General features: G+C 38.4%; 2 protein-coding genes and 1 pseudogene across 2 annotated transcripts; 2 read left to right on the top strand and 1 right to left on the bottom strand.

Annotated features, from left to right (window-relative positions):
- The first annotated feature begins 6,539 nt into the window (after positions 1–6,539).
- Positions 6,540–7,550, top strand: LOC104420156. The gene has a single exon (XM_010032050.2). It carries the CDS (start codon positions 6,540–6,542, stop codon positions 7,548–7,550), a length of 1,011 nt encoding a protein of 336 aa, XP_010030352.2.
- Positions 7,551–8,372: 822 nt separating this feature from the next.
- LOC108955149 lies at positions 8,373–18,911 on the bottom strand (annotated as a pseudogene).
- Positions 18,912–24,341: 5,430 nt separating this feature from the next.
- LOC120288351 lies at positions 24,342–25,292 on the top strand. Its single transcript, XM_039302285.1, has one exon. The coding sequence runs from the start codon at positions 24,342–24,344 to the stop codon at positions 25,290–25,292; it is 951 nt and encodes a 316-aa protein (XP_039158219.1).
- Positions 25,293–26,297: the final 1,005 nt, after the last annotated feature.

Below are 26,297 nucleotides of genomic sequence, written 5' to 3'. Positions count from 1 at the left end.
GGTTCTAAGATCGATCCATGTCTTGCTTAAGTGAAAATTACTAAGCTACAGTGTTGGGTAATTCCTCATTCTTTTTTTCTCCTTTTGGTTTCTTCTATATCCTATAGGTAGGAGTTTTTCAACATTAAAAAACTATTTTATAAATGAGGGTTTATCTATGATTTTCACAATGTCTTTTTTTTTTTTTTTTTTTGTTTATTGGTAAAATTATTAATTACAGACCATATGGAGAGGATAGGGCTTAGGTTCCTACAATACCTTTCTTTTTGCTCTTTCCTTATTTATTTAGTAAAATTATCAACTATAGGCCAAATGGAGAGGATAGGACTGAGATTTTTACGATAGCTTTATTTTATTTTTTTGGCTATTTTTTTGATTTATTTGGTAAAATTATTAATTACAGGCTATAAGAGAGGGTATGACCCGGATTTTTCTAATACCTTTTACTGGCTCTTTTCTTATTTATTTGGTAATATCATTAATTACCTGCCAAAATTGAAGGATAGGGTAGAAATTTCCAAAATAAAAATCTTGATTAATTCTGACCAGTCGGTCCAATTCCTTATATGGAGTCGAGAATTAGACAGTTACTCTTGGTTCCAAATTTTTAGAACCCCAAACGGACCCATCCATTTAGGAACATAGAACGGCTAGACCGGTTTGGTTTCTAGGTCAGACGGAATCAATGCACAATCCTACTAAAATTAGAAGTATTATCAAATTTATTTTCCTACTATAGTTGTGAAATGAAATTAAAAAAAAAGAAAAAAGGAAAAAGAAAGTGGAATACAGTCAAGAATGTAGGCCCGTGTCTCGCTTCCGACAGCTAACAAAGAAATGCAACGTTGCGTGTGCGGAAAAAATAAGGAAAAAGATATTAAACAGACAGCATGAAACAAAATGCGGATATGTCGATCATTTGTAATATAATCTCAATTATCATAAACAAAAAAAAGACGCGAGACCTATAATCCTTTTTTTTTTTTTATTAATCTTGACCGGTCGGTCCAATTCTTTATATGTAATCAAGAACTATACAATTACTCCTGGTTCCAAACTTTTAGAACCACATACTGGACCCATCCATTTAGATAACATAGAACGGCTAGTCTGGTTTGGTTTCTAGGTCGGACCGGGACCAATGCACAATCCTACTAAATATAAAAGTATTACCAAATTTATTTTCCAACTATACTTGTGAATTGAAATTGAAAAAAAGAAAAAGAAAAAAGAAAGTGGAATACAGTCAAGAATGCAGGCCCGTGTTTCTCTTCTGACAGCTAACAAAGAAATGCAACGTTGCGTGTACGGAAAGAATAATGAAAAAAAATATTAAACAGAGAACATGAAACAAAATGTAAAGACGTCGATCATTTGTAATATAATCTCAATTATCATTGCCAAAAAAAAAAAAAAAAAAAAAAAAAAAAACAGACGCGAGACGTATAATCATTTTAAATATAAAAAGATCGATCATCAACTACTTGTAAATTATCTTCATTATTGCAAAATTAGAAATTACAGGTGATGATCCAAGATCTTTTAATTAACTCTATAAATTCAAATTACTGGCCCTTTCTCTTATTTTACTTTATGCTGTTGGGCTGGGAAATGCTACTAATGCTAAACATGGCAAGGCTTTTTCTTTTTCCACTTGAAGCTTTACTTCCCATATCAATGAGAATCTTGGTGACTCTAGCATAAAAGTTGTTGGGGCTAGTTAGGAAAGATCTTTCTTTTTTGAGATAGATAAAGCTGAGTCATACCATTTATCAATCATCCAATAAACGTTATGATTATGTTTGGGTAGGTAGGATCATTATATTCATGTGGGCACAATAGTGCTTAAGCTCTAAAGAATGGAAGATCAACCTTTTGGGAATGGTGATAAAACAATGGTGGATATTGATTGTCATATCCTCCTCCTTTTGTATGTATGCATCAATAACATTAGCTCTTTAGAGCTAGAGGCTGTGTCCTTTTTCTTTTCTTTCCTTTTCTTATTTTTCCCTTTTTGTGAGGCGTGGAATAATTGGTAACAGTGTATGATCACAAAAGTTGGGTAGTGAAGGGGACACTGATATTTGGAATTCTTGTCCCACGTTGGAGTTCCCCCTCCCCTTAGAACAACTTATAATCCAAAGTGGTCCGTAGATTGGTCAATGCCCGCGTTAGGTTTTTTGACCCACGGTGTCTCTATTAACAGGTTAAGTGGTAAGAAAATGAAGACAATTATGGCTAAGGTCGGTCAAACATCAGATTCAAATTGCTTCTTTGGTTGAGTGGATTTATAAACCAAGGGATACTTGTGTCATTCAAAAAATTGTTAAGTCAAATTCAATCCTCTACATTATGCTGGTTGTCTAAGACCGGAGAAAGGAGGCAAGAACTTTAAAACCCCGCTTGGTTAAAAAGCTCGTGCCACCGAGCTTGGGAAGAGTCTTTTGATTACCAATCAATTGTCTCAAATCCGAAGACAACCTATAAATCGAGGGATTCTTGTGTCGTTCAAAAAAGTGTTAAGTCCAATTCAATCCTCTACATTATGCTTGTTGTCTAAGACCGGAGAAAGGAGGCAAGAACTTTAAAACTCCACTTGGTTAAAAAGCTCGTACCACTGAGCTTGGGAAGAGTCTTTTGATTACCAATCAATCGTCTCGAATCCGAAGACAACCTATATTGATACAACTCGAATTTGAATTGACCCCATCCTTCCCATAATATAAAGGTATCCTCAAAAGGGTCCTGTTGCAAATTAAACTTGGAAGTACCTGAAAAATGTAAATTCATCTTTAGAACTATCTAGGGCCATGCGACTTCCCTGTTACTCAAATAAGCCCTTTTGCAATCATGAGGCAAACAAAAAGAAAAGAAAAGCATGGAGCCTAAGTTGCACCATGAGAGAGAGAGAGAGAGAGAGAGAGAGAGAGAGAGTTGACTAGCGGTGGCAAGAGGGCCACCCAGCCTGGGGCTTGCACTAGAGAGAGAGAGAGAGAGAGAGAGAGTTGACTAATGGTGGCGAGAGGGCCACCCAGCCTGGGGCTTGACCTGAACCGGTAGCTTCTCAATGTGCATGATGCATTTTTTAATCAGATGCAGAACATGTTAATAAATGGAAAGTGCCACATGAGTTGAACATGGTTTATATTAGGGATTCTTGTTCTTTTTAAAGGATGAAAAAGTCTACTTAGATAGATATGCTGAATCTATGAAATATCTCACTAATTTCAAGGATAAGATGAGAGGGTGAACTTAACTCCAGTGGCTCACCTAAGTAAAAATTTCAGGGTGCGCTAATTCTTTTTTATGCTCTGATCTTGAGGGGTTAATTAGCACATTTTGATTCATAACTGTTGTGAAAAAAGAAGAAGAGGCAAGTTGAGTTCAAGAGATCGATATGTTGCACCTTTTAAGACACGCTTGCAAGTACCTACCTGTGATTAATGCTAAAACACATACTTTTCCTCCCTTGATATCCATCGCATCTGAAATTCACTGGTGCTGTTCTTTTCTATCTAATTCCATTGATGGTGGGAAAAAAAAATTTCAGATATGGTATCAACATCAGACTATTTGTGGAGTTGAACCTTGATATAAATGAGATATTTTAATTCAAGCTTAGCAAGATGCATATGTGTTGTACGATTAAGATATTATACATGTTCATATTATTTGATTCTAGATGCTGAGTCAACATGAATTTCGGTGAGAGTAATAATATGCAGAAAATTGTAACAAAATAAATATTCACATTAGTCAAATTCTCCACTAGAGTTTACGTGAGAATTTTTCCTTTAAATGAATCCAAAGCCTATCACGTAGTTATATCATCCGATTAAAAGAAAACATGAGACTTAAAACTGAAATTAATTAATTGAATCAAATATGAGTAGATGTAATATTTCGAGCATGTAAAAAAATATAAATAAATATAATGATAAGTTTCCTCCATTTGTCAGATTCTTCACCTTTAGGCGATCGACTTGGTGTGGAAAAGGTGAGCAAGCTATTTGAGTAGAATTAGAATAATTTCCATTCGCTGCTCTCAGTTTATAGAGATTTAGAAGTGATTTCTTCAAAATCATCTTCCAATTCCATATATTTCAGTTTTCTTTCCTTCTATAGAAATTTTCCCTTATCTATTGAGTATATATTTGCTGTCTATCCTTTTGTTTTAACAAGAGTTGGTGGACATCGTCATCTTGACAATGCATTGCAAAGAGAATTCTTTGGTATCTTGCGGAGATAATGCAATATTTAAGTTGTACTTTTAAAGAAATTCGCAATACTTCTTTTGACTAGAAATGCATAGATAGAATTCCGTTGATTTATTTTCATAGTAAAAATATTTAAATAACCTAACTTTTCTTGTACAAATTTTGTTGCCAACAGTTGGTTGTTGATTTATTTTATATCTATTAATACTTAAAGCCAGTTATTTTTTATATTCTATAAAATCTAATTTGGTGGTTTTAAGATGATTACCGATTGAATTTTCACTTGCATTACTATATATGATAGCTTATTTAGATATTCGCGTCACAGTAGCATAATATTGGTAGTCTCATATTTAAATATCTTTATGAGCAAAACTAATATTAAATTGAAAGAGTATGTACTATCGCTTAAAAATTATAAAAGTTTCAAGAAAATATATCTTGATGTGTGATGTAGATTATAATTTGAAATTGTTACTGCTATAAAAGTATATTTTGGAATAGTAATAATAGGTAAATAAAAAAAGATTAGAAATATTAAAATGTGTATAAACACACTCTATTGGCCAAAATTGTTATATTTATATAGACATAGATATTTCAATTGTGGGCTATAGTGATTGCCTTTCTATTGTGGTGGGCCAAAATTAAATTAGGAAATTGGCCCAGAAGCCACGGGCTTCATGATAAGCACTCTCACTACCCATTGATCTGCGCTCTTCATTGTCTGAACTAAAGCTGAACTGTCTGACTCCATCTTTAACGAGTTCATGTCATTTGGAGAGAGAGAGAGAGAGAGAGAGAGAGAGCTCCAACAAAAGCTAGGGTTTCAGCTTCAATCGCCGAGAAAACTAGCGTTGATTTGGCGAATCCATCAAGAAGCTTTCATGTCACATCTCGACAAACACAAGAAATTAATCCCGTGATTGACCCAAGTTCATACGGCCCAAACTATAAAAACCCTACCTCTACGACCCCACTAGGGTAGGCCCTCGGGACCCCCCACTCACTCATTAGGAAGTGGGATTCCCGTGCCTTACTGTCGATGGAGAGTATAAACCACATTCCAACATGAAATAGTAAATCGTAAAGCATACGACACTTGGCACCTATAAGAAATGTTAGGATTAAACATACAAACACAATGAAATATGGAGTAAAAGTGAGTAAGAGAAACCAAGATGTAAAGTTTATCCCGCATAATTCACCTTTAAATTGTGGCCACATCTAGTAGGAGGTGCCAATAGAAGATTCCACTATAATTGGCACCTCCTACCTATTTGTTACAATTCTCATTTATAAGGAAAATGGATTATATATACTCAGTAATTAACTATAAATCCAAACTCAAACTATTGATAAAATACGGACCCAAACTATGAAGGCCATCTCTTTACAATCCTATCGGGTTGGGTCCCTTAGACCACCTCCCCCTCACTGAGGAGTGGGATCCCCCGTGCCTTTCTATCGATGGGAGTATGAACCGCACACCCCCAACACGAAACGCGATTGTGTCTGGGTGACCCAATTATTTTAAACAAACCTCTGCTTCGCACGTATGGACGTGAACTTCTCAAGGAAATTTCCTAGCCAGGTCAAACAAGCGCCCCCACTTTCCACGTTATTGCACCCCTTCGACGCGGCGCGGGGACCAAATCGCGTCAGCTCGGCTGAATTTCCACGGCCGCCACCCGAATCGAGGAAAAGGCCCAAACCCATCCACGCGTTTCGGCCAACAATCATGCTTAATCAGGAAACCTCGACACCTTCGAGCCAAGACCAAAGAAAGGGAGCCAATTTTTTTTTTTACTTTTTTTATATAGATGATCCAGTCTAGCTCACCGGTCTAGTTTACATTCGAAAGTACAGTGCCGACTATACCTCGAGGAAGCATGCAATGAACCCACCGCCTAATTTCTTACTTAAATCATGGAACTATTCTGAGAGTCGTGACGACTTAGAAATTCGAACCTCTAATTTGGTGCCAAATCAGAAGTACGGCTCAACTAGCACAATCATGCGTGGGTGAAGGCCAAAATCTTTATCCTCTTCTTCGAGCAAATTCAATAATGGCGGCAACAAATTGCATGAAGAAGTACGAATCTGAAGAAAAAGGTTTGACCCGTTCAAATTTCAAAGTCTTACCTGTTGACGGCATCACTATCTTCCTATGTCAATTCACTCGGTGGCTGTTCTTCTCAAGACCCTTTATAAGTACCCGAGTCTCTGAATCTCTTCCCTAGTTCTGCTTCAAGAAATATCTCAGTCGCTCTAAACATCGGTCGTTTCGCTCGTTCTTGATTTCTCTGTGCGAAAGAGACGATGGACAGAGACCAGAACGAGCTGCAATTCCTAGGGTTCCTCGGCATCTACAGGGAGACATCCAAGATCATCCTCAAATGGAGGAAGATATTCGCCCAGATCACGCTCGCTCTCATCCTCCCTTTCTGCGTCATCTTCCTCGCCCACTCCTTGGTCTCACAGCTCCTCTCCTCCAAGATCCTCGACCACGAGATCACCCGAAGCGACACCTGGAAGGATGACCCGGAGTACAGGGACCTGTCCCGCACGCTCAAGAAGGAGTGGGTTGCTTTCTGGCTCGTCAGGGTCGGCTACTTCATCTTCATCTTCATCTTCTCTCTCCTTTCAACCGCAGCTGTTGTCTATACAGTAGCCTGCGTTCGCGCTGCCAAGCAGATTAGTTTCAAGAAGATCATGAGCATCCTGCCCAGAGTGTGGAAGAGGCTCATGGTCACTTTTTTCTGGTGCTTCGCACTCTTCTTGGTGTACAACGTTGTGGCTGTGGGGCTTCTGATTGTATGGCTTGTCGTGGTGAGGCAATTTTCGGTTGGTCCTGCACTTGGGATTGCCGTGGCAGTAATTCTCTTGATCTTGTACATCGTTGGGTTTGTTTATATCACAATGATTTGGCAATTGGCGAGCGTGATCTCGGTTCTTGAAGATGCGTATGGAAGGAAGGCGATGGCGAAGAGCAAGAGACTGATAAAGGGCAAGATAGGCCTATCGGTTTGGTGTTTTCTTGGTGTCTTGGTGTGCTCCGTACTGGTTCAGGCACTGTTTGAATTCTTCGTGGTCTTGGACTTTGTTCCTATCGGAATCAGGATTGGGGTTGGGCTGATCTGCTTGCTGTTGCTGTCGATGCTGGTGCTGTTCGATTTGGTCGTGCAGACAGTGATCTACTTCGTCTGCAAGTCCTACCACCACGAGAACATCGACGGCTCCTGCTTGTCTGATCATCTCGAGGGCTGTCTTGGAGGAGACTGTCCCTCTGAAGGCCAAAAGGCTGTCCAGCTTGAGCAACTTCAAGTCTGATGGGTTCTTTCATTTAAAAAAAAAAAAAAATATTAAATGTATTCTGATTTGTAATTTTCATTTACTTGTAAGAGACGAGCTGTAATTCAAGTTTGATGTGATGGATTTTTTTTTCTATTGATTCGTCTATTTATCATAAGAAGGTTCTTTTATTATATAACTTTTCAATGACCCTCTAACATTATATAGTGATGAAATATGCACTATCATATCATAAGAACCTTTTAAAGTAGTTGTTTTCAGCAGTTAAATATTTATGTCAATAAGTTAGTAATTTCCTAATGTTCATGTTATAAAATATGCTCAACCATGAAATATAACTTTTAGCCTTCTTTTTATATAGACATTTGAAAATACAATCCATATGTACATTTATTATCAAAATATGTGCAATTATGGAATGCATAATTTTTCATCTTATTTGGAGATATCTATGTATAATTAGATGACAAAATTTATATTCCATAATTATATATATATTATAAGTAGAATGTGGTATATGCGTAAGAACTAGATTTTCAGAATCAATAATCCATAAATAATTTATTCGCTAAATATATGTAACAAACGTTTTAAATAACAAATATTTCTCTTTAATTTTTCGTTTTCCTAGATGTAGGAAAGCCTTTTTTTTGTTGAAAAAATTTCAGCCTTACTTTTACAAAGACATTTAAAATAAATCTACGTACATATAAACAACTAATTTGAAGCATGCATTATCAAGATATGTATGATCATGAAATATTTTGCTTTCATCTTTCATAAGAATTGAAATAGAACACAATAAGAAATATATGCATAAGAATTAAAGATTTGCCAAAGTCACCGTAGAATGCTAAGTAAAGCTCGTGAGAGAAATTCACAGTGCCACTTCACAGGAGGAGGTAATCCAAATAAGCTGACATTTTTCATGCATATCTGTTCGAATGGTGAAACCTTCATGCCATCTAAGATAGGGCCTTTTGTAGAATTCATGCTCACCACGTTGCTTATGAATACACCCTTCACTCTAGGAATGGCTTTTGGGTCCCATCCCTCATCTGGGTGATCATTAGAATCTCTGCTAAATCTTGTGGGAATTTTGACCCGTTCCATGATCACGTTACCTATACTGATATTAGCTATATAACCTCCTCGATCAATATTTGTCTTGATACGGATTTGTTGAATTGTTGATCCAATTTCTAGAAATTTCATGAAAGATTTGAGCTAGAAAAGTCAAGAAAAATCCTTAAGAAAATCTAGCTTAGGGGGCAAAAGAAAAGTGTAGAAGGTAGAAGGCTCTAGAGGAACTATAATCTAGAATTTTCTAGATAAAGTCTACATGGACAACATTCTATAGAAATCTAGAATGTTGTACTAAGGCGGTGACTCACGCCTATAAATAGGAGTTAGTGGATGCTTGTGTTGTAGTAGAAAAACCAGAAAAGACTCCTTCCTTTGTAATACGAACCTTCATAATAAAAGTTCTATATTTATCCATACTCCCTTGCATTGTAATCCATTTTTATTCACACATAACACTTGCACACACACACGCTTCCGCAAAAACATCCAACAATGGTATCAGAGCCACGTCTTTGGTTGGTATTGGGCGTTTGTCCTACCTACCCATTCCTAAAACTACCCTTCCAAATACCCACAAACTAAACCATGGTCAATTCTACCTCATCCTAATTTCCCATTCCCATTTTTGATGGGAACAACTATGACTTTTGGAGCATAAAAATGACTACATTCTTGATGGCCCAAGACTTATGGGACATCATGGAAAAAGGTTGCGAGGCTCCGCCAGAAGGTGCAAGTGTTTCAAAGGATCAACTACAAAATGATGCAAGGGCGCTATACTTTATCCAGCAAGCACTTTCGGAAACCATATTTCCGAGAATAATTGGAGCAAGGACTGCAAAAGGGGGTTGGGATATACTACGAGAAGAATTTCAAGGATCAGAAAAGGTACGCACTATTCGCCTTCAAACTTTGAGAAGAGATTTTGAGAATTCTAAAATGAAAAATTATGAGACCGTACAAGAATATTGTGGAAAATTAAAGGAACTCGTTAATCAAATGAGAGCCTATGGAGATGGGATAACTGATTAAAGGGTTGTTGAGAAAATATTGGTGTCACTTACCAAAAAATACAACTCCATAGTTACAACTATAGAAGGAACTAAAGACTTGACGACCCTATCAATAAGTGAATTAATTGGCTCTCTAAAAGCACATGAGAAAAGACTAATGGCACAAGATGAAGATTCAGTTGAAAGTGCCTTTCAGTCTAAAGTAAATATATGGTCTCATCAAACTAAAAATGGTGGAAGGAGCTCATGGAAAAACAAAAAGAGGAAGAGAAATTATAAAAAAGGAAAATTATCCACCTTGTGTTATTTGCAAGAAAACAAATCATTTGGAGAAGGATTGTTGGTTTAAAAATAAAAAACAATGCCGCTTTTGTAAAAGATATGGTACGTAGAAAAATATTGTTGCTCGAAAACAAATAATCGAGCAAACTATGTAGAAAAAAAGGAAAGTGAAGAGAATACATTCTACGCAGGCCAAATGGCAAATGACAATAAAAATGAAACATGGTACATTGATAGTATGTAGCAATCACATGACGGGAGACGAAACTATACTCACTGATATTGATAAGTCGGTGAAATCCCAAGTAAAGTTGGGCAATGGTGCATTAGTAGATGTCAAAGGAAAAGGCACCATCGCCGTGGAAATGAATAAAGGCCCAAAATATATACATAATGTATATCTAATCCCTCGTCTTGCACAAAATCTATTAAGTGTGGGCCAAATGATACAAAGTGGGTATTCTCTATATTTTAATAGAGATACCTGCATTATCTATGATAAATATAAAAATATCATTGCCTTTGTTAAGATGAAAAATAACAATTTTCCTATTCAATGGAAATATGTCAAAGATATAGCCATGAAAGCTCAACTTGATGATTCATGGCTATGGCATTGAAGATTTGGCCACTTCAATTTTGTTGGGCTAAAAATTCTCCATCAGAAAAATATGATGAGAGATTTTCCAGCTGTCACAGAAATTTCAGATGTTTGTGAAGGCCGTCTTCTTGGAAAACAACAGAGACAGTCCTTCCCATATGGAGTTGCATGGAAAGCTAAGGAGCCATTGGAACTTGTCCACACGGACGTGTGCGGTCCGATGAGGACACCTACACCCAATCAAAATAAATATTTCATCCTATTCATTGATGATTACACAAGAATGACGTGGGTATACTTTCTTCGAGAAAGATCTAATGTTTTTTCTATCTTCAGAAAATTCAAGAACCACGTCGAGAATCAAAGTGGCCAAAGAATCAAAGTCCTAAGAAGTGACAGAGGCACATAATACAACTCAAAGGAGTTTAATAAATTTTGTGAAGATGGAGGAGTCCATCATCAACTAACTATTGGCTATGCCCCATAACAAAATGGAGTAGCTGAAAGAAAAAAAAATAGAACCATCATGGAGATGGCAAGATCCATGCTAAAGGAGAAAGGCATTCCCAACACTTTCTGGGCAGAAGCAATTTATACTGCTGTATACCTATTAAACAGGTGTCCAACTAAAGCAGTTCAAAATAAAACTTCAATCGAAGCATCGAGTGGACGGAAGCCTTCAGCAAAGCATCTCAAAGTGTTTGGATGCATTTGCTACGTCCACATCCCTGCTTAGAAAAAGGAGTAAACTAGATGAAAAGACAGAAAAAGGAATATTCCTTGGCTACAATGACCAATCAAAAGGCTATCGGGTTTACAACCTAAGAACCAAGAAGCTTATGATTAGTCGAGATGTCGAGTTCGACGAGAATGCTGCTTGGAATTGGGAAGACGAGAAGATCGAGAAGAAGTATATCACCTTGCCAGACATACCACCTGCTCAAGAGGAGTCAACGTCACAAGAAGAAGGAGAAGTACGGGATTCCACCACTCACGATATAACTCCATCAAGCTCTCCAAGAGTAACGCAAGAAGAATCTACTCTAGAGTCTCCAGTACTAAGGGTAAAAGCCCTTAGAAGAATTTACGATACATGCAACTTTGCTATTTTGGAACCAAAAAACTATGAACAAGCATCCAAAGAAGAAGTTTGGATAAAAGCCATGGAGGAAGAGATCAAGATGATCGAGAAAAATGAAACTTGGGAGATTGTCGATCAACCTGAAAACAAGGAGATCATTGGCGTCAAGTGGGTCTACAAGACGAAACTCAACGCGGATGGATCAATCCAGAAGCATAAAGCAAGGCTTGTGGCGAAAGGATACTTGCAACAACCAGGTATCGACTATACTGAAACTTTTGCTCCCGTCGCTCACCTTGATACTATTCGGGCACTTATAGCCTTAGCGGCACAAAAAGAATGGAAGATTTATCAACTAGATGTGAAGTCGGCGTTCCTAAATGGATATCTTCAAGAAGAAATTTATGTAGCTCAACCAGAAGGCTTTACTGTCAAAGACAATGAAGAAAAAGTCTTAAAGCTTAAGAAGGCCCTATACGGGTTAAAACAAGCACCACGTGCGTGGTATAGTAGAATCGATGAATACTTCATCAAGCAAGGATTCAGGAGGAGTATGAGTGAGCCAACACTCTACATCAAGACCCAAGGTAAGTCCGACACTCTCATTGTCTCTCTATATGTAGATGATCTTATATATACAGGAAATAATGAGACAATGATCCAAGAATTCAAAAATGAAATGATGAAGACTTTTGAGATGACGGACTTGGGCTTGATGCATTACTTCCTTGGCATCGAGATTGACCAAAACAAAGGAGTGTTTATCTCGCAGAAAAAATATACCGAGAATCTCTTAAAGAAATTCAAGATGAACTATTGCAAAGCAGTTTCAACCCCGCTCATGACAAATGAAAAACTATTGAAGGAAGATGGAGCAGAAAAAGCCGATTGTCACGCCCCGATCCTCGGGCACGCGCACATCCTTCACTCTTGGTCGATTATATAATGCGATATCCCAGGACAGTGTATCGCCGACCCTTTCATTTATTAAGCACATGCGGAAGCAGTTAAAATCCCCAGACAATAAAACGATGGGATAGAAAACGGGGCTATATTTTCATATTGAAACTTATAACCAAACTTTTATACAAAACGCAAACCAGAGTAATTCACAACTTTTTACTCTATCTCTAATCACATCAAAATGGAGATCTCAAAAGAAGATGGAATCTCAGTCCATCCGGGTCGTACTCAAAGCCCCTCTCAGGATTATCTTTCTCTTCAAAATTCTTCTCCTCAGGTTTCACCTCAGAGTTCTCCCACTCAGATTCCTCCTCCTCAGCTTCTCATCAGGTTCCTGAAATGTTTTCCCCAAACTGGGATGAGACTACGTCTCAGCGAGTTCTACCCCACTAAGCCCGATTAGTAAACCACTATACTATAGGCTACCTATACACGCACAGGGCAGAAGACATACCTTGGCATCAGATCCCACCTGCAAGTCAGTACAATTCATAATAGGCACCCAAGCAATCATATCGCTGATCGAAACATCGATCAAATCGACCTAGTCGATTAAATGCCAACAAGACCACTCACGGTCATTTCCATTCAGTCAATCAATTCACAGCATCAAATCAAAGCAATGATCAATCGACCTCATCGATTACATGTCAACAATGACCCTTCCCGGCCAATTCAGTTCAATCAGTCAATCCATAACAAACGAATCAAATCATAAGGATGATTTCATCTATACTTGATAATTAATCTCAACATTCTCATTCAACATTCCCACTCAAATATAGGCTCAAGGCGCTAGAGGTGACCCCAGCACGAAGTCTCGTCATCGCGCGGCACTTAGTCCTTGACCACAAATAACAGTAGTATAAGGCGCTAGAGGTAACTCACACGAAGCCTCGCTATCGTGCAGTACTTAGTCCTTCACTACAAAAGCAATAGTATAAGGCGCTAGAGGTAACTCACACGAGACGTAGCACTTAGCCCTTTACTATGCATTACAATGCCGCAAGGCGCTAGAGGTAATTCCCATGCGACTCAGGTCGCCATGTAATACTTAGTCCTTGACTACAATAAGCAATGGTATAAGGCGCTAGAGGTAACTCACACGAAGTCTTCTACTTGTGTAGTACTTAGTCCATTACCTGCTCATGATCCATTGGTTCCCTTCAACACAACACACATCACCTCAACTTCCAATAATCATCTTGCTTCAACTATAAGCCAACACACGATTAATCCCTCACGGCCCAATGACATTGTGCCGCGCATTTGAATTCCTTAATTCAAATAACGTCGTGGCCTAAGTTTTTTTTGTATTAAAAATACCCGATAAAATATCGTGTGTGAGCACACGACTGGCTTTAGCCAAAATATAATATTTTCCTTTCCATAACTCCCACATTATCTATAGTCCGCTCAAATAGATTTGGCATTATCAACCGATGCCTGGTTATTTTTCAATTAATAACCAACGATTTTCCAATTAAAGAATAATTCCCAACCTTCGCAAATAATTCAATTCAACACAAAATAAAGCTCCATTAAATAAACGGACTTCACCACGACGATCGCCACGAAATTTTGGTCGCCAACTAACCCAACTTTAATTTCCGAAAAATAAATAAATAATTAATTAATTTCAAAATTTAATAATTAATTACAATAAATCCAATTTAGCTCAAATTAAAGCCCAATTAAATAAACAGGCTACACCACGATCGTCAGCATAAAAATCTGGCCACTAGCCATCCAAGTCGAATTTCCGAAAAATAAATAATTAAATAATTAATTTCGAAAAATAATATTTAAATACAAGAAATTCAATTTAACTTAAAATAAAGCCCGATTAAACAAACGGACTTTGCCACGGTCATCAGCATAATATTCCGGTCACTGGCCATCACTGTTGAATTTTCGGAAAATAAATAAATAAATAATTAATTTCGAAAATTAATATTTAAATGCCAAAAATTCCACTTAGGCCCGACTTATCAAATTGAAGCCCGATTAGGTCGGGAAAAATCCCAAGGCACTTCCAATAATTAGTAGACCACGTCTACTTGCTAATTGCGCAATCAATTTATCTAAGTCGCATCACAATTGACTAATAATTGCTAATTTATTCTAATCTAATAACCTAAACATAATTAATTAAAACTAAACCAACCTTAAGCATAATTAGCCAACTAATCCAGGATTAGTGAGATTACTCACCAAATCCCGCGGATCAATCCGACGGGGCGACGCGAGGGACGATTCTTCCCAAAGCGACTCACGGATCCGGGGCCCGGAAACGGCCCAAAACGGCCTTGAACAGGGCTGGAAACCCATTTTTCCAGCCACCGTTCTTGGCTGGACGAAGCTCGTCCGGCGGCTAGGGTGGCGAGGGGAGGCCGGCGGAGGGTGAGGGGACGCCGGGGAGGCTACGTGGTGGCCGGGCGGAGGTAGACGGTGGCCGGAGGCGGCTGGTCGGGGCGGAACAGAGGCGAAACAGGGCTGGGCCGAGCTGGATCGCGCGGCCTGGGCGCGCGCGGACGGCGGGACGGCGGCGAGCGGTGGGCGCTCGGGCGCGGGTGGCGGCAGGACAAGCGGCGATGGCTGAGGGGCGAGCTGGTTCTGGTTCGGTTTCTGGTTTTCGCTTGCTGGACGTGCGGAGGAAGGAAGAAGAAGAAGAAGAAAGAGAGAGAGAGAAGGATATGCATTGACCGGTCAAAGAAAGAGAGAGAGAGGGAATGGGCGGTGGGGAATTCGCACGAGGGGGAAAGGGAGAGGAGAGAGGAGAGAGAAAGAAAAGAAAGAAAAGAAAAGAGAGGGAGAGAGAGAAAAAGAAAAGGGAAATACATAATTCTTTTATGCAAATTTCCTTTTATCTTTCCTTTCTATTTTATTTTGGGCTTCAATTTTCTTCCGATAATTTCTTTATTGAAATTTCGGACCCGTCAATAAATTGACGAGCGATGAGACAGGATCCTAAAAATAAGAATTATGACGCGCTTAAAATTCGATTCCCGAAATCGAGTTCAATTTCGTGGTTAAAAATCGATCAGACGTGATTTTAGTCCAATCCAACAAATTGAGTAGCTTTTAGGGATTTTACTGCAGATACATCCCTTAACGGCTTCACTCAATAGGTTAGTTAACTCGTGAGTGATCAGCTCAGAGAAAAAGGACCGTAAACACGTTGACGAAATGCCCATTTCACTTTATCGAAACGGGGTCGAATTTCAGGATGTCACACCGATGCCTCCCTCTATAGAAGTTTGATTGGCAGTCTGCTATATCTCACTGCTACACGACCGGATATTATGTATGCGACAAGTCTACTATCACGATTCATGCAAAGTCCGAGTCAAATTCACTTCGGAGCTGCCAAGAGAATTCTTAGATATTTACGAGGAACTATAAATTACGGCATTTGGTATCAGCCAAGTACAAATACCAAGCTCATTGGCTACACTGATAGCGACTGGGCTGGTTCAGCTGATGATAGAAGAAGTACTACTGGCTATGCCTTCACACTGGGTTCTGGAATATTCTCATGGGCATCTAAAAAACAAGACTCAGTAGCACAGTCTACTGCTGAAGCTGAATACATCGCAGCTGCAATGACCGCTAGTCAAGCAATATGACTTCGAAGAATTTTAGAAGACATTGGAGAAGCACAGATGGAATCAACTCCAATACTTTGCGACAATAAGTCCGCAATCGCTATATCAAAAAATCCATTATTCCATGGAAGAACCAAACATATAGACATCAAATATCACTTCATACGAGAGGCACAAAATAACAAAGAGATCGAGCCGAAATATTGCAAAACTGAGGAACAAGTAGCGAACATCTTCACTAAAGCATTACCGCTAGCCAAGTTCGAGACATTGCGGGAAATGCTTGGAGTAACACAAAATTGGATAAAGGAGGAGTGTTGAATTGTTGATCCAATTTCTAGAAACTTCATGAAAGATTTGAGCTAGAAAAGTCAAGAAAAATCCTTAAGAAAATCTAGCTTAGGTGGCAAAAGAAAAGTGTAGAAGGTAGAAGGCACTAGAATAACTATAATCTAGAATTTTCTAGATAAAGTCTATATGGACAACATTCTATAGAAATCTAGAATGTTGTACTAAGGCGGTAACTCATGCCTATAAATAGGAGTTAGTGGATGCTGTTGTAGTAGAAAAACCAGAAAAGACTCATTCTTTTGTAATATAAACCTTCATAATAAAAGTTATGTTTTTATCCATACTCCCTTGCATTGTAGTCCATTTTTATTCACACATAACACTTGCACACACACACGCTTCCGCAAAAACATCCAACAGGATTCTTGCGGTAGAGTCCCAGACATGCAGATCTTCTATAGTCATGTTTAAAATCCATCCCGACATCTCGCTACCGATCCCGACCCTAGAGCAAGTGGGAGTGGTTCCTGATACTCTCCTAACAATAATATCCGAACTAGGATGCGCTGTTGCAATTCCATATTGGTCCCATCCACTCTTTACCGCCACAAGATCGTCCCCGCTCTCAATGTAACAGTCTTCGATGCACACTTTGCTACACGAGTCTGGATATTTGAAAGGACAGGAATACTTGAATAAACTTAAGGGGTGCTAGTGGATACTCCACTTGTACAGGTTCTTGGGAGGAAAAGAAAGGTGAATCAAGACACGGACATCTTTTGTCTTATGAATAAAATCAATTCATTTTCTGCCACTTGGGATTTTCAGATGGAATAAAGGGTGATTCTTTTAATCTACCACTTATCCCCCTACAATCTCCAGTCACAGAAAGGCTGAAAAATGTCGAGAAGATAAATTTTCATTCCTTTCTTGCGACTTCCGTTCCTTCCATAAAACAGATATCTGAATCAATCTATTTGATATCCTCTATCCATTTTGGTGTTACAATTCCCTAGTATTGTGCTGAGTATGATAAGAAACTTCGACACTCCAAGGAGAAAGAGAAATGCGGAGGGAGCCAGTGACATACCTGGATCAATACCATCTGTATTTGGGGCATTGAGGGGAGCCAAGATCGTCATGTCTTTTATAACAACGTTACTGAACCACACCCCCAAAAAAAAAAAAAAATAGTATTCTGCAATTAGGCAACTGAATTATTGGCCCAAAGAGGCGAGGAACTGGTGTCCTTTCAAATAAGTACAATTCCCTTGTGAAATATTCGTCAAACACTCGTTTAAAACATGGGTAGATTAGAATGTTTGTGCGGAACTTGTGTTGAAAACATCAAAAGCATTCACTCGGTTTCAAGATAGAGCTACTTTTCAAGAGATTAATGCAGAATCCACGAACCAGCATAAGAAAGCAATTGCCAAACCTGCAGTAAACGGGATGAATCGTCCAAAAGGGTGAATTTCTGAAGGTAAGATTTGAGATGAGAACGTTATGTGAGTTCCTGAGTTCGACCAAATGGCCTCATGTATGCTCCAACGTTCTGTTCCACCATAGTTCCCACCACAACGTTCTGTTCCACCATAGTTCCCACCACAACGTTCTGTTCCACCATAGTTCCCACCACATCTTCCCCTGACCATCTATTGTCCCGTTGTTTCCTGTTCAACAGTTTGGTCTTATCATCTTAGCTTACATTGCATCTGGAACACAAGTTATATCAATACTTCATACATTAACTCTTCAACTACATGGCTATTCTTAAAAGATAGACGGAATGCTCCATTATTGCTTAGACTTGTGCAGCATCAATACTGTTAAAATTTGGGGGTGTGTAGCGATGGTGTGTAGCCATCATCAACTACACACCCCCAAAGTCGTAGATGATCGATCTTTTTTTTATAGCCATCATCAACTACACACCTTTTTTTTTTTTCGTTTTGTTTTTTAAAGGATGAAAAAGTCTACTTAGATAGATATGCTGAATCTATAAAATATCTCCCTAATTTTGAGGATCTATAAAATATCTCCCTAATTTTGAGGGTGAGTTGACTAATGGTGGCAAGAGGGCCACCTTGCCCGGGGTTTGACATGAACCGGTAGCTTCTCAATGTGCATGATGCATTTTTTAATCAGTAGCATGTTGATAAATGAAAGGTGCCGCATGAGTTGAAAGAGGTTTGTATTAGGGATTCCTTTTTTTTTTCAAAGGATGAAAAAGTCTACTAAGATAGATATGCTGAATCTATAAAATATCTTCCTAATTTCGAGGATAAGATGAGAGGGCAAACTTAACTCCGAGTGGCTCACCTAAGTAGAAATTTCAGGGTGCATTAATTCTTTTTTATTCTCTGATTTTGAGGGGTTAATTAGTACCTTTTGATTCATACCTGTTGCGAAGAAAAAGAGGCGGGTTGAGTTCAAGAGGTCGATGGGTTTCATCTTTTAAGACACGCTTGTCAGTACCTGCCTGTGTTTATTGCTAAAACACATGCTTTTCCTCCTTTGCTATCTGTTACATCTGAAATTCACTGGTGCTGTTCTTTTCTATCTAATTCCACTCATGGTGGAAAAAATAATTTTCAGATATGGTATCAACATCAGACTATTTGTGGAGTTGAACCTTGATATAAATTAGGTATTTTAATTCAAGCTTAGCAAGATGCATGTGTGTTGTACGATTTTGAAACTATACGTGTCATATTATTTGATTCTAGATGTTGGGTTAACATGAATTTTAGTAAGAGTAATAATATGCAGAAAATTGTAACAAAATAAATATTCACATCAGTCGAATTCTCCACTAGAGTTTACGTGAGAAATTTTCCTTAAAATGAATCCAAAGCATATCATGTAGTTATATCCTCCGATTAAAAGAAAACACGAGACCTAAAACTGAAATTAATTTATTGAATCAAATATGAGTAGATGTAATATTTCGAGCATGTAAAAAGAATATTAATAAGTATTATGATAAATTTCCTCCATTTGTCAGATTCTTCACCTTTAGGTGATCGACTTGGTGTGGGAAAGGTGACCAAGCTATTTGAGTAGAATTAGAATGATTTCCATTTGTTCCTCTCAGTTTATAGAGATTTAGAGGTGATTTCTTCAGAATCATCTTCCAATTCCATATATTTCAGTTTTCTTTCTTTCTATAGAAAATTTCCCTTATCTATTGAGTATATATTTGCTGTCTATCCTTTTGTTTTAACAAGAGTTGGTGGACATCGTCATCTTGACAATGCATTGCAAAGAGAATTCTTTGGTATCTTGAGGAGATAATGCAATATTTAATTTGTACTTTTAAAGAAATTCACAATACTTCTTTAACTAAAAATGCATAGATAGAATTCCGTTGATTTATTTGCATATTAAAAATATTCAAATAACCTAACTTTTCTTGTTCAAATTTTGTTGCCAAAAGTTGGTTGTTGATATATTTTATATCTATTAATACTTAAAGCCAGTTATTTTTTATATTTTATAAAATCTAATTTGGTGCTTTTAAGATGACTACCGATTGAATTTTCACTTGCATTACTATATTTGATAGCTTATTTAGATATTCACGTCACAATAGCATAATATTGGTGGTCTCATATTTAAATATCTTTATGAGCAAAACTAATATTAAATTGAAAGAGTATGTACTATCGCTTAAAAATTATAAAAGTTTCAAGAAAATATATCTTGATGTGTGATGTAGATTATACTTTGAAATTGTTACTGCTATAAAAGTATATTTTGGAATAGTAATAATAGTTTAAAAAAAAGAAATATTAAAATCGCCGAACGACAATATTAAAATATTTTTTTGGTCATGCAATCCAAGCCTCGGGCGAGTGTTTTTACTATCCCTGTTGCTGTGCTGGATCGCATTGAGCAGATCATGAGACAGTTCCTCTAGAAGGGCCTCGGACTAGGGAGGGGTGGTGCCAAGGTCTCCTGGGATGATGTTTGCCTTCCGAAGGAGGAAGGTGGTTTAGGGATTCGTCGGCTGAGGGATTACAATAAAGCGGCTATGTTGAAACATATTTGGATCCTATTTACGGACAAGCAATCCTTATGGTATAGGTGGATCCATTTGACATTTCTAAAAAGGAAGAGTTTCTGGATGGTTAAACAACCCACCTCTTGCTCTTGGGCGTGGAAGAGAATCCTCCATCTTAGGATGGAGTTTCAGCATTCTTTTCGTTGGAGCATAGGGGATTTTTGTTCTGTGTCCTTCTAGTTCGACAATTGGCACCCGAGAGGTCCCCTCAACCTTTTATTTTCGAACTTGTTGATCTATAGTTTTGGTTTACCTAGGCTCGCTACGGTGGAGGATCTTTTCTTGCTGGCTGGTCAGTCCATTCGAGCAGTACTAAAGTCTTGGGAGCAGCCTCTTTTATTATTTATTTATTTATTTATTTTTTATCACAAGTACCGGATCACTTTACTTGGGTAGGAAGTACTTCGGTTCATTTTCGGTGGCGTTGGCATGGCACCTAATTAGGACGAAGAAGCCTCGGGTCAAGTAGGCTTCTTTGATATGGAATAATGCTATTACCCCAAGATATCAGTTTAATCTTTGGCTTATCACCAATAATCGGCTCCCCACCTAGGCCTTTCTTTTATCTTATGGCAGGATTGGGGATGCGGTTTGTGCTTTTTGCAAATTGACGCCAGATTCGATTGATCATCTGTTTTTCGATTGTAGCATTACTTTGGGCGGCTCGATGCAACCTTCCTTGGCATAATAGCAATTGGGCCAACAACCTTCACCGGGCTTTGAAATTTTTACCCGGTCGGGACTTCTATCACTCCATTGCCCAGTTTTCCTTTGGAGCACCGTGCCATCTCATTTGGAAATATAGGAATGAGATCCTTTTTAGGAACCTTACATTCACGGTCCCGGCCCCGGCCTTGAAGAATCACCTCATTAAGGTGGTCAAGGATAAGGCCCTGATTGTTACAAATGTGGAGGATAATCCAAGAAACAAAAGACTTCAACATAGCTGGGGGATTGACCTTTGCATCTTTCATTCATCCTCGGTGGTTCCTTAGGAGTCCTACTGCGGAGTGTTTGCTACATGGGATTTTTCTCTTCCTCTGGCTACATCCTGCCTTGGGGTTTTGGGCTTGGGTTGCCATTGTTTGGCTGGCTGGTCGCCTTTTTTGTTTTGGTTATTCTTTAGGAGGTGGCCGTCTTTGTGCTGTTTGTGCCTTCTAGCTTTTGTCTTGTTGGCTTTTCCTTTATTTCGGCACCCTTCCACTCATTTTGCCTTATTCGTTTTGAGTGTAAGCTGGTGCCGTTGCTTGTACATATTGGCTTAGCTTAATACAATTACCATTCACAATTTTTTTTTTTTTTTTGGTGTATGGACGCACTCTATTGACCACAATTGTTATATATATTAATTGGGGGCTATAGTATTTGCTTATCTGTTGCATTGGGCCAAAATTAAATTAGGAGATTGGCCTAGAAGCTCACTGGCCTTCATGATAAGCACTCTCACTTCCCCTTGATCGCTTTTAATTGTCTGACCTAAAGCCTAACTGTCTGACTCTGTCTTAATGAGTTCATATCTTTTGGAGAGAGAAAATTTTAGAGCTTCAACAAAAGCTAGGGTTTCAGCTTGGCTTGTTGAGGGAACTAGCATTAATTTGGCGAATCCATCAAGAGGCTTTCATGTCACATCTCAACAAACACAAGAAATTGATCCTATGGTTGACCCTAGTTCATGCGGCCCAAACTGTAAAAACCCTACCCCTATGACCCCATTATTTTCTCATCGGGGAGCGGTACTTTTGCCTTCCCATCGATAGAGAATATGAAGTATACCCCAACATGAAACAATAAATTGTAGCCGATAACACTTGGCACCCGTTAGAAATGTTAGGATTAAAAACACAAACACAATGAATATATTGAGTTAAAGTGAGAAAGAGAAATCTAGATACAAAGTTCATCCTAATTCATCTTTAAACTATGACTACATCAAAGTTGATGATTGTGTTAAATTAATGTCTTGAGTTTGAATTTAGATAATAATTTGTTAAACCGAATTTTATCGAAAGGTTTCCTAAACAGTTTAGCAATTGGATGAAGAAGCAATTCCTTCAGGATTTTCTTTCATACGTGCAAAAAAAGAAATGAAGATATGTTTTATCACTAGAAGATAAAAAGAAGGGGCACATTATATATTTTATTATTTATTTATCTTTTAAGGGAGATAAAAGTAAAAAGAAAGAAAGAAGGGGAAGGTTTTTTTTTCTTCATGGTGCAGTGTACGAATCCCTCTTTTAAAGAAGGATAGAAAAGTGGGGCCCGAGGTTCAACTTTTGACTTTAGGCACAGCACACGCCTAGGTTTTCTTTTCCTTATGCAAGTGATAGATGAACGCACAAGCCGCAGTAGAAGCCGCAAGACAAGCTGAAGAGAGCCACGCACGAAGAGAGAAGAAGTATACAAGTTCTTCGTTTTGGCATACGTAAAGTGTTTTACTTTAAGTTTGAATATGTGGCAATTTTATATCATGAGTTTATATTCAAGTGAGTTATTTATTTATAAATACTTTGGGTATGGAGTTAAATTTAAGTGTGGGAAACACTTGAGCATGTGAGTGATTGTAAACTCGATTCTCCGATTATAGTGGATTATTTCTTTGGCTTTCTCAAAGTAGACGTAGCACCGATATTCGGACCGAATCACATAAATTTTTAGTGTCTTTATTATTTATCGTTTATTTCTTAAATGATTTTGCGTTGACATAAATTGCAAGATTTTGCTGTTTCTATATATTATATTCCAATAATTGGTATCAGAGTTTGGGATTAGATTTCTTGATTGAGAATATGAACTACACCCAAACACGAAATAATAAATCGTAGCCGATAACACTCGGCACCTGTTAGAAATGTTAGGATTAAACACACAAACACAATGAAATATGGAGTTAAAGTGAGAAAGAGAAATTCAGATACAAAGTTCATCCTAATTCATCTTTAAATTATGACAACATCAAGTAGATGATTGCATTATAATTAACACCTCCCATATCTTTTTTACGACTCTTAATTATAAGAGAAAGAGATTATATATATTCAATAGTTATTCATGAGAGAAAGCCTAAATTACTAATAAAATCGGGTCAAAACTATGAAAAACATACCTCTACAACCTCGTCGGGGCGGGCCACCTAGACTACTGCCTGCTCACCGAGGAGTGGGACCTCTTGCGCTTTCTTGTCGATGGGAGTATGAATCACACGCCCCAACACGAAACGTCATTGATGCAATTATAAACAAGCCTCTGCTTCGTATGTATGCACTTGAGCTTCTCAAGGAAATTTCCTAGCCAGGTCAAACAAGCGCCCTCGCTTTCCACGTTATTGCACCCCTTTGACGCGGAGACCAAAATTGCGTCGGCTCGGCTGGGCTGGGCTGGGCTGGGCTGAATTTCCACGGCCGCCTCCCGAATCGAGGAGAAGGCCAAAACCCGTCCACGCGTTTCGGCCAACAATCATGCTAAATCAGGAAACCTGGACACCTTCGAGCCAAGAGAAAAGAAAGGGAGACAAAATCTTATCCTCTTCTTTAAGCAAATTCAATAATGGCGGCGACAAATCGCATGAAGAAGTACGAATCTGAAGAAAAAGGCTTGACCCGTTCAAATTTCAAAGTCTTACCTGCCTCTTCCTACTCCCACTACTGTTGACGGCATCACTATCTTCCTTTATCAATTCCCTCGGTGGCTGTTCTTCTCAAGACCCTTTATAAGTACCCGAGTCTCTGAATCTCTTCGCTTGTTCTGCTTCAAGAAATATCTCAGTTGCTCTAAACATCGGTCTTTTCGCTCGTTGTTGATTTCTCTGTGCGAAAGAGACGATGGACGGAGACCAGAACGAGCTGCAAGTCCTAGGGTTCCTCGGCATCTACAGGGAGACCTCCAAGATCATCCTCAAATGGAGGAAGATATTCACCCAGATCACGCTCGCTCTCATCCTCCCTTTCTGCGTCATCTTCCTCGCCGACCCCTTGGTCTCTCAGCTCCTCTCCTTCAAGAAGGAGCCGGTTGCTTTCTGGCTCGTCCAGGTCGGCTACTTCATCTTCCTCTTCATCTTCTCTCTCCTTTCAACCGCAGCTGTTGTCTATACGGTAGCCTGCGTTCGCGCTGCCAAGCAGATTACTTTCAAGAAGATCATGAGCATCGTGCCCAGAGTGTGGAAGAGGCTCATGGTCACTTTTTTCTGGTGCTTCGCACTCTTCTTTGTGTACAACGTTGTGGCTGTAGTGCTTCTGATCGTATGGCTTGTCATGGTGAGGCAATTTTCGGTTGGCCCTGCGCTTGGGATTGCCGTGGCGGTCATTCTCTTGATCTTGTACATCGTTGGGTTTGTTTATATCACCATGATTTGGCAATTGGCGAGCGTGATCTCGGTTCTTGAAGATGCGTATGGAAGGAAGGCGATGGCAAAGAGCAAGGGACTAATAAAGGGCAAGATGGGCCTGTCGGTTTGGTGTTTTCTTGGTGTCTTGGTGTGCTCCGTGCTGGTTCAGGCACTGTTTGAATTCCTTGTGGTCTTGGACTTGGTTCCTAATGGAATCAGGGTTCCTATTGGAATCAGGATTGGGGTTGGGCTGATCTGCTTGTTGTTGGTGACGATGCTGGGGCTGTTCGATTTGGTCGTGCAGACAATGATCTACTTCGTCTGCAAGTCCCACCACCACGAGAACATCGACGGCTCCTGCGTGTCTGATCATCTCGAGGGCTGTCTTGGAGGAGACTGTCCCTCTGAAGGCCAAAAGGCTGTCCAGCTTGAGCAACTTCAAGTCTGATGGGTTCTTTCAATTTTTTTTTTTTTTTTAATATTAAATGTATTCTGATTTGTAATTTTCATTTACCTGTAAGAGACGAGCTGTAATTCAAGTTTGATGTGATGGAATTCTTTTTATTGATTCGTCTTTTATCATAAAAAGGTTCTCATGTTATATAACTTCTTAATGACCCTCTAACATTATATAGTGATAAAATATGCACTATCACATCATAGGAACCTTTTAAAGTAGTTGTTTTCAGCAGTTGAATATTTATGTCAATAAGTTAGTAATTTCCTAATGTTCGTGTTATAAAATACCCGCAACCATGGAATATAACTTTTAGCCCTCGTTTTATATAGGCATTTGAAAATACAATCCACATGTACATTTCTTATCAAAATACGTGCAATTATGGAATGCATAAATTTTCATCTTATTTGGAGATATCTATGTATAATTAGATGAAAAAGTTTATATTCCATAATTATATATATATTACAAATAGAATGTGGTATATGCATAAGAACTGGATTTTTAGAATCAATAATCCATATATAAATTATTCGCTAAATATGTGTAACAAACATTTTAAATAGTAAAAATATCTCTTTAATTTTTCGTTTTCCTAAATGTAGGAAAGCCTTTTTTTTTGTTGAAAATATTTCAGCCTTACTTTCACAAAGATATTTAAAAATAAGATCTACGTACATATAAACAACTAATTTGAAGCATGCATTATCAAGATATGTGTTAAAATATATCTTGAGTTTAAGCCCGAAGCGAATTACTGATTTCTAAATAAAATAAAATAGAATATATGTGCAGCAAAGTTTTTCTTTCCGTTGCAAAGGAGAAGCCAAAATTTTACTGAGCCATGGTGGGGCCCAAATGGGCACACATTAATAAAAGGGAAAGAAGTTCTCTGCACGTTGAAGAAGTGGTGGGCCCAGAGTCAAAGTGTTGACTCTGGGCACACACGCACACAAGCAAATAAAAGAGGAAAGAATCCTCACGCGTAAGCCA

Source organism: Eucalyptus grandis, chromosome 9, assembly GCF_016545825.1.
Source record: "Eucalyptus grandis isolate ANBG69807.140 chromosome 9, ASM1654582v1, whole genome shotgun sequence".
Lineage (NCBI taxonomy): Eukaryota > Viridiplantae > Streptophyta > Magnoliopsida > Myrtales > Myrtaceae > Eucalyptus > Eucalyptus grandis.
The sequence above is the reverse complement of the archived record's forward strand: the minus strand, read 5'-3'. Positions and strand labels throughout refer to the sequence as shown.

Coding starts and splice junctions, on each gene's coding strand:
- LOC104420156 (XM_010032050.2), top strand. CDS start 6,540: ATGGACAGAGACCAGAACGAGCTGCAATTCCTAGGGTTCCTCGGCATC.
- LOC120288351 (XM_039302285.1), top strand. CDS start 24,342: ATGGACGGAGACCAGAACGAGCTGCAAGTCCTAGGGTTCCTCGGCATC.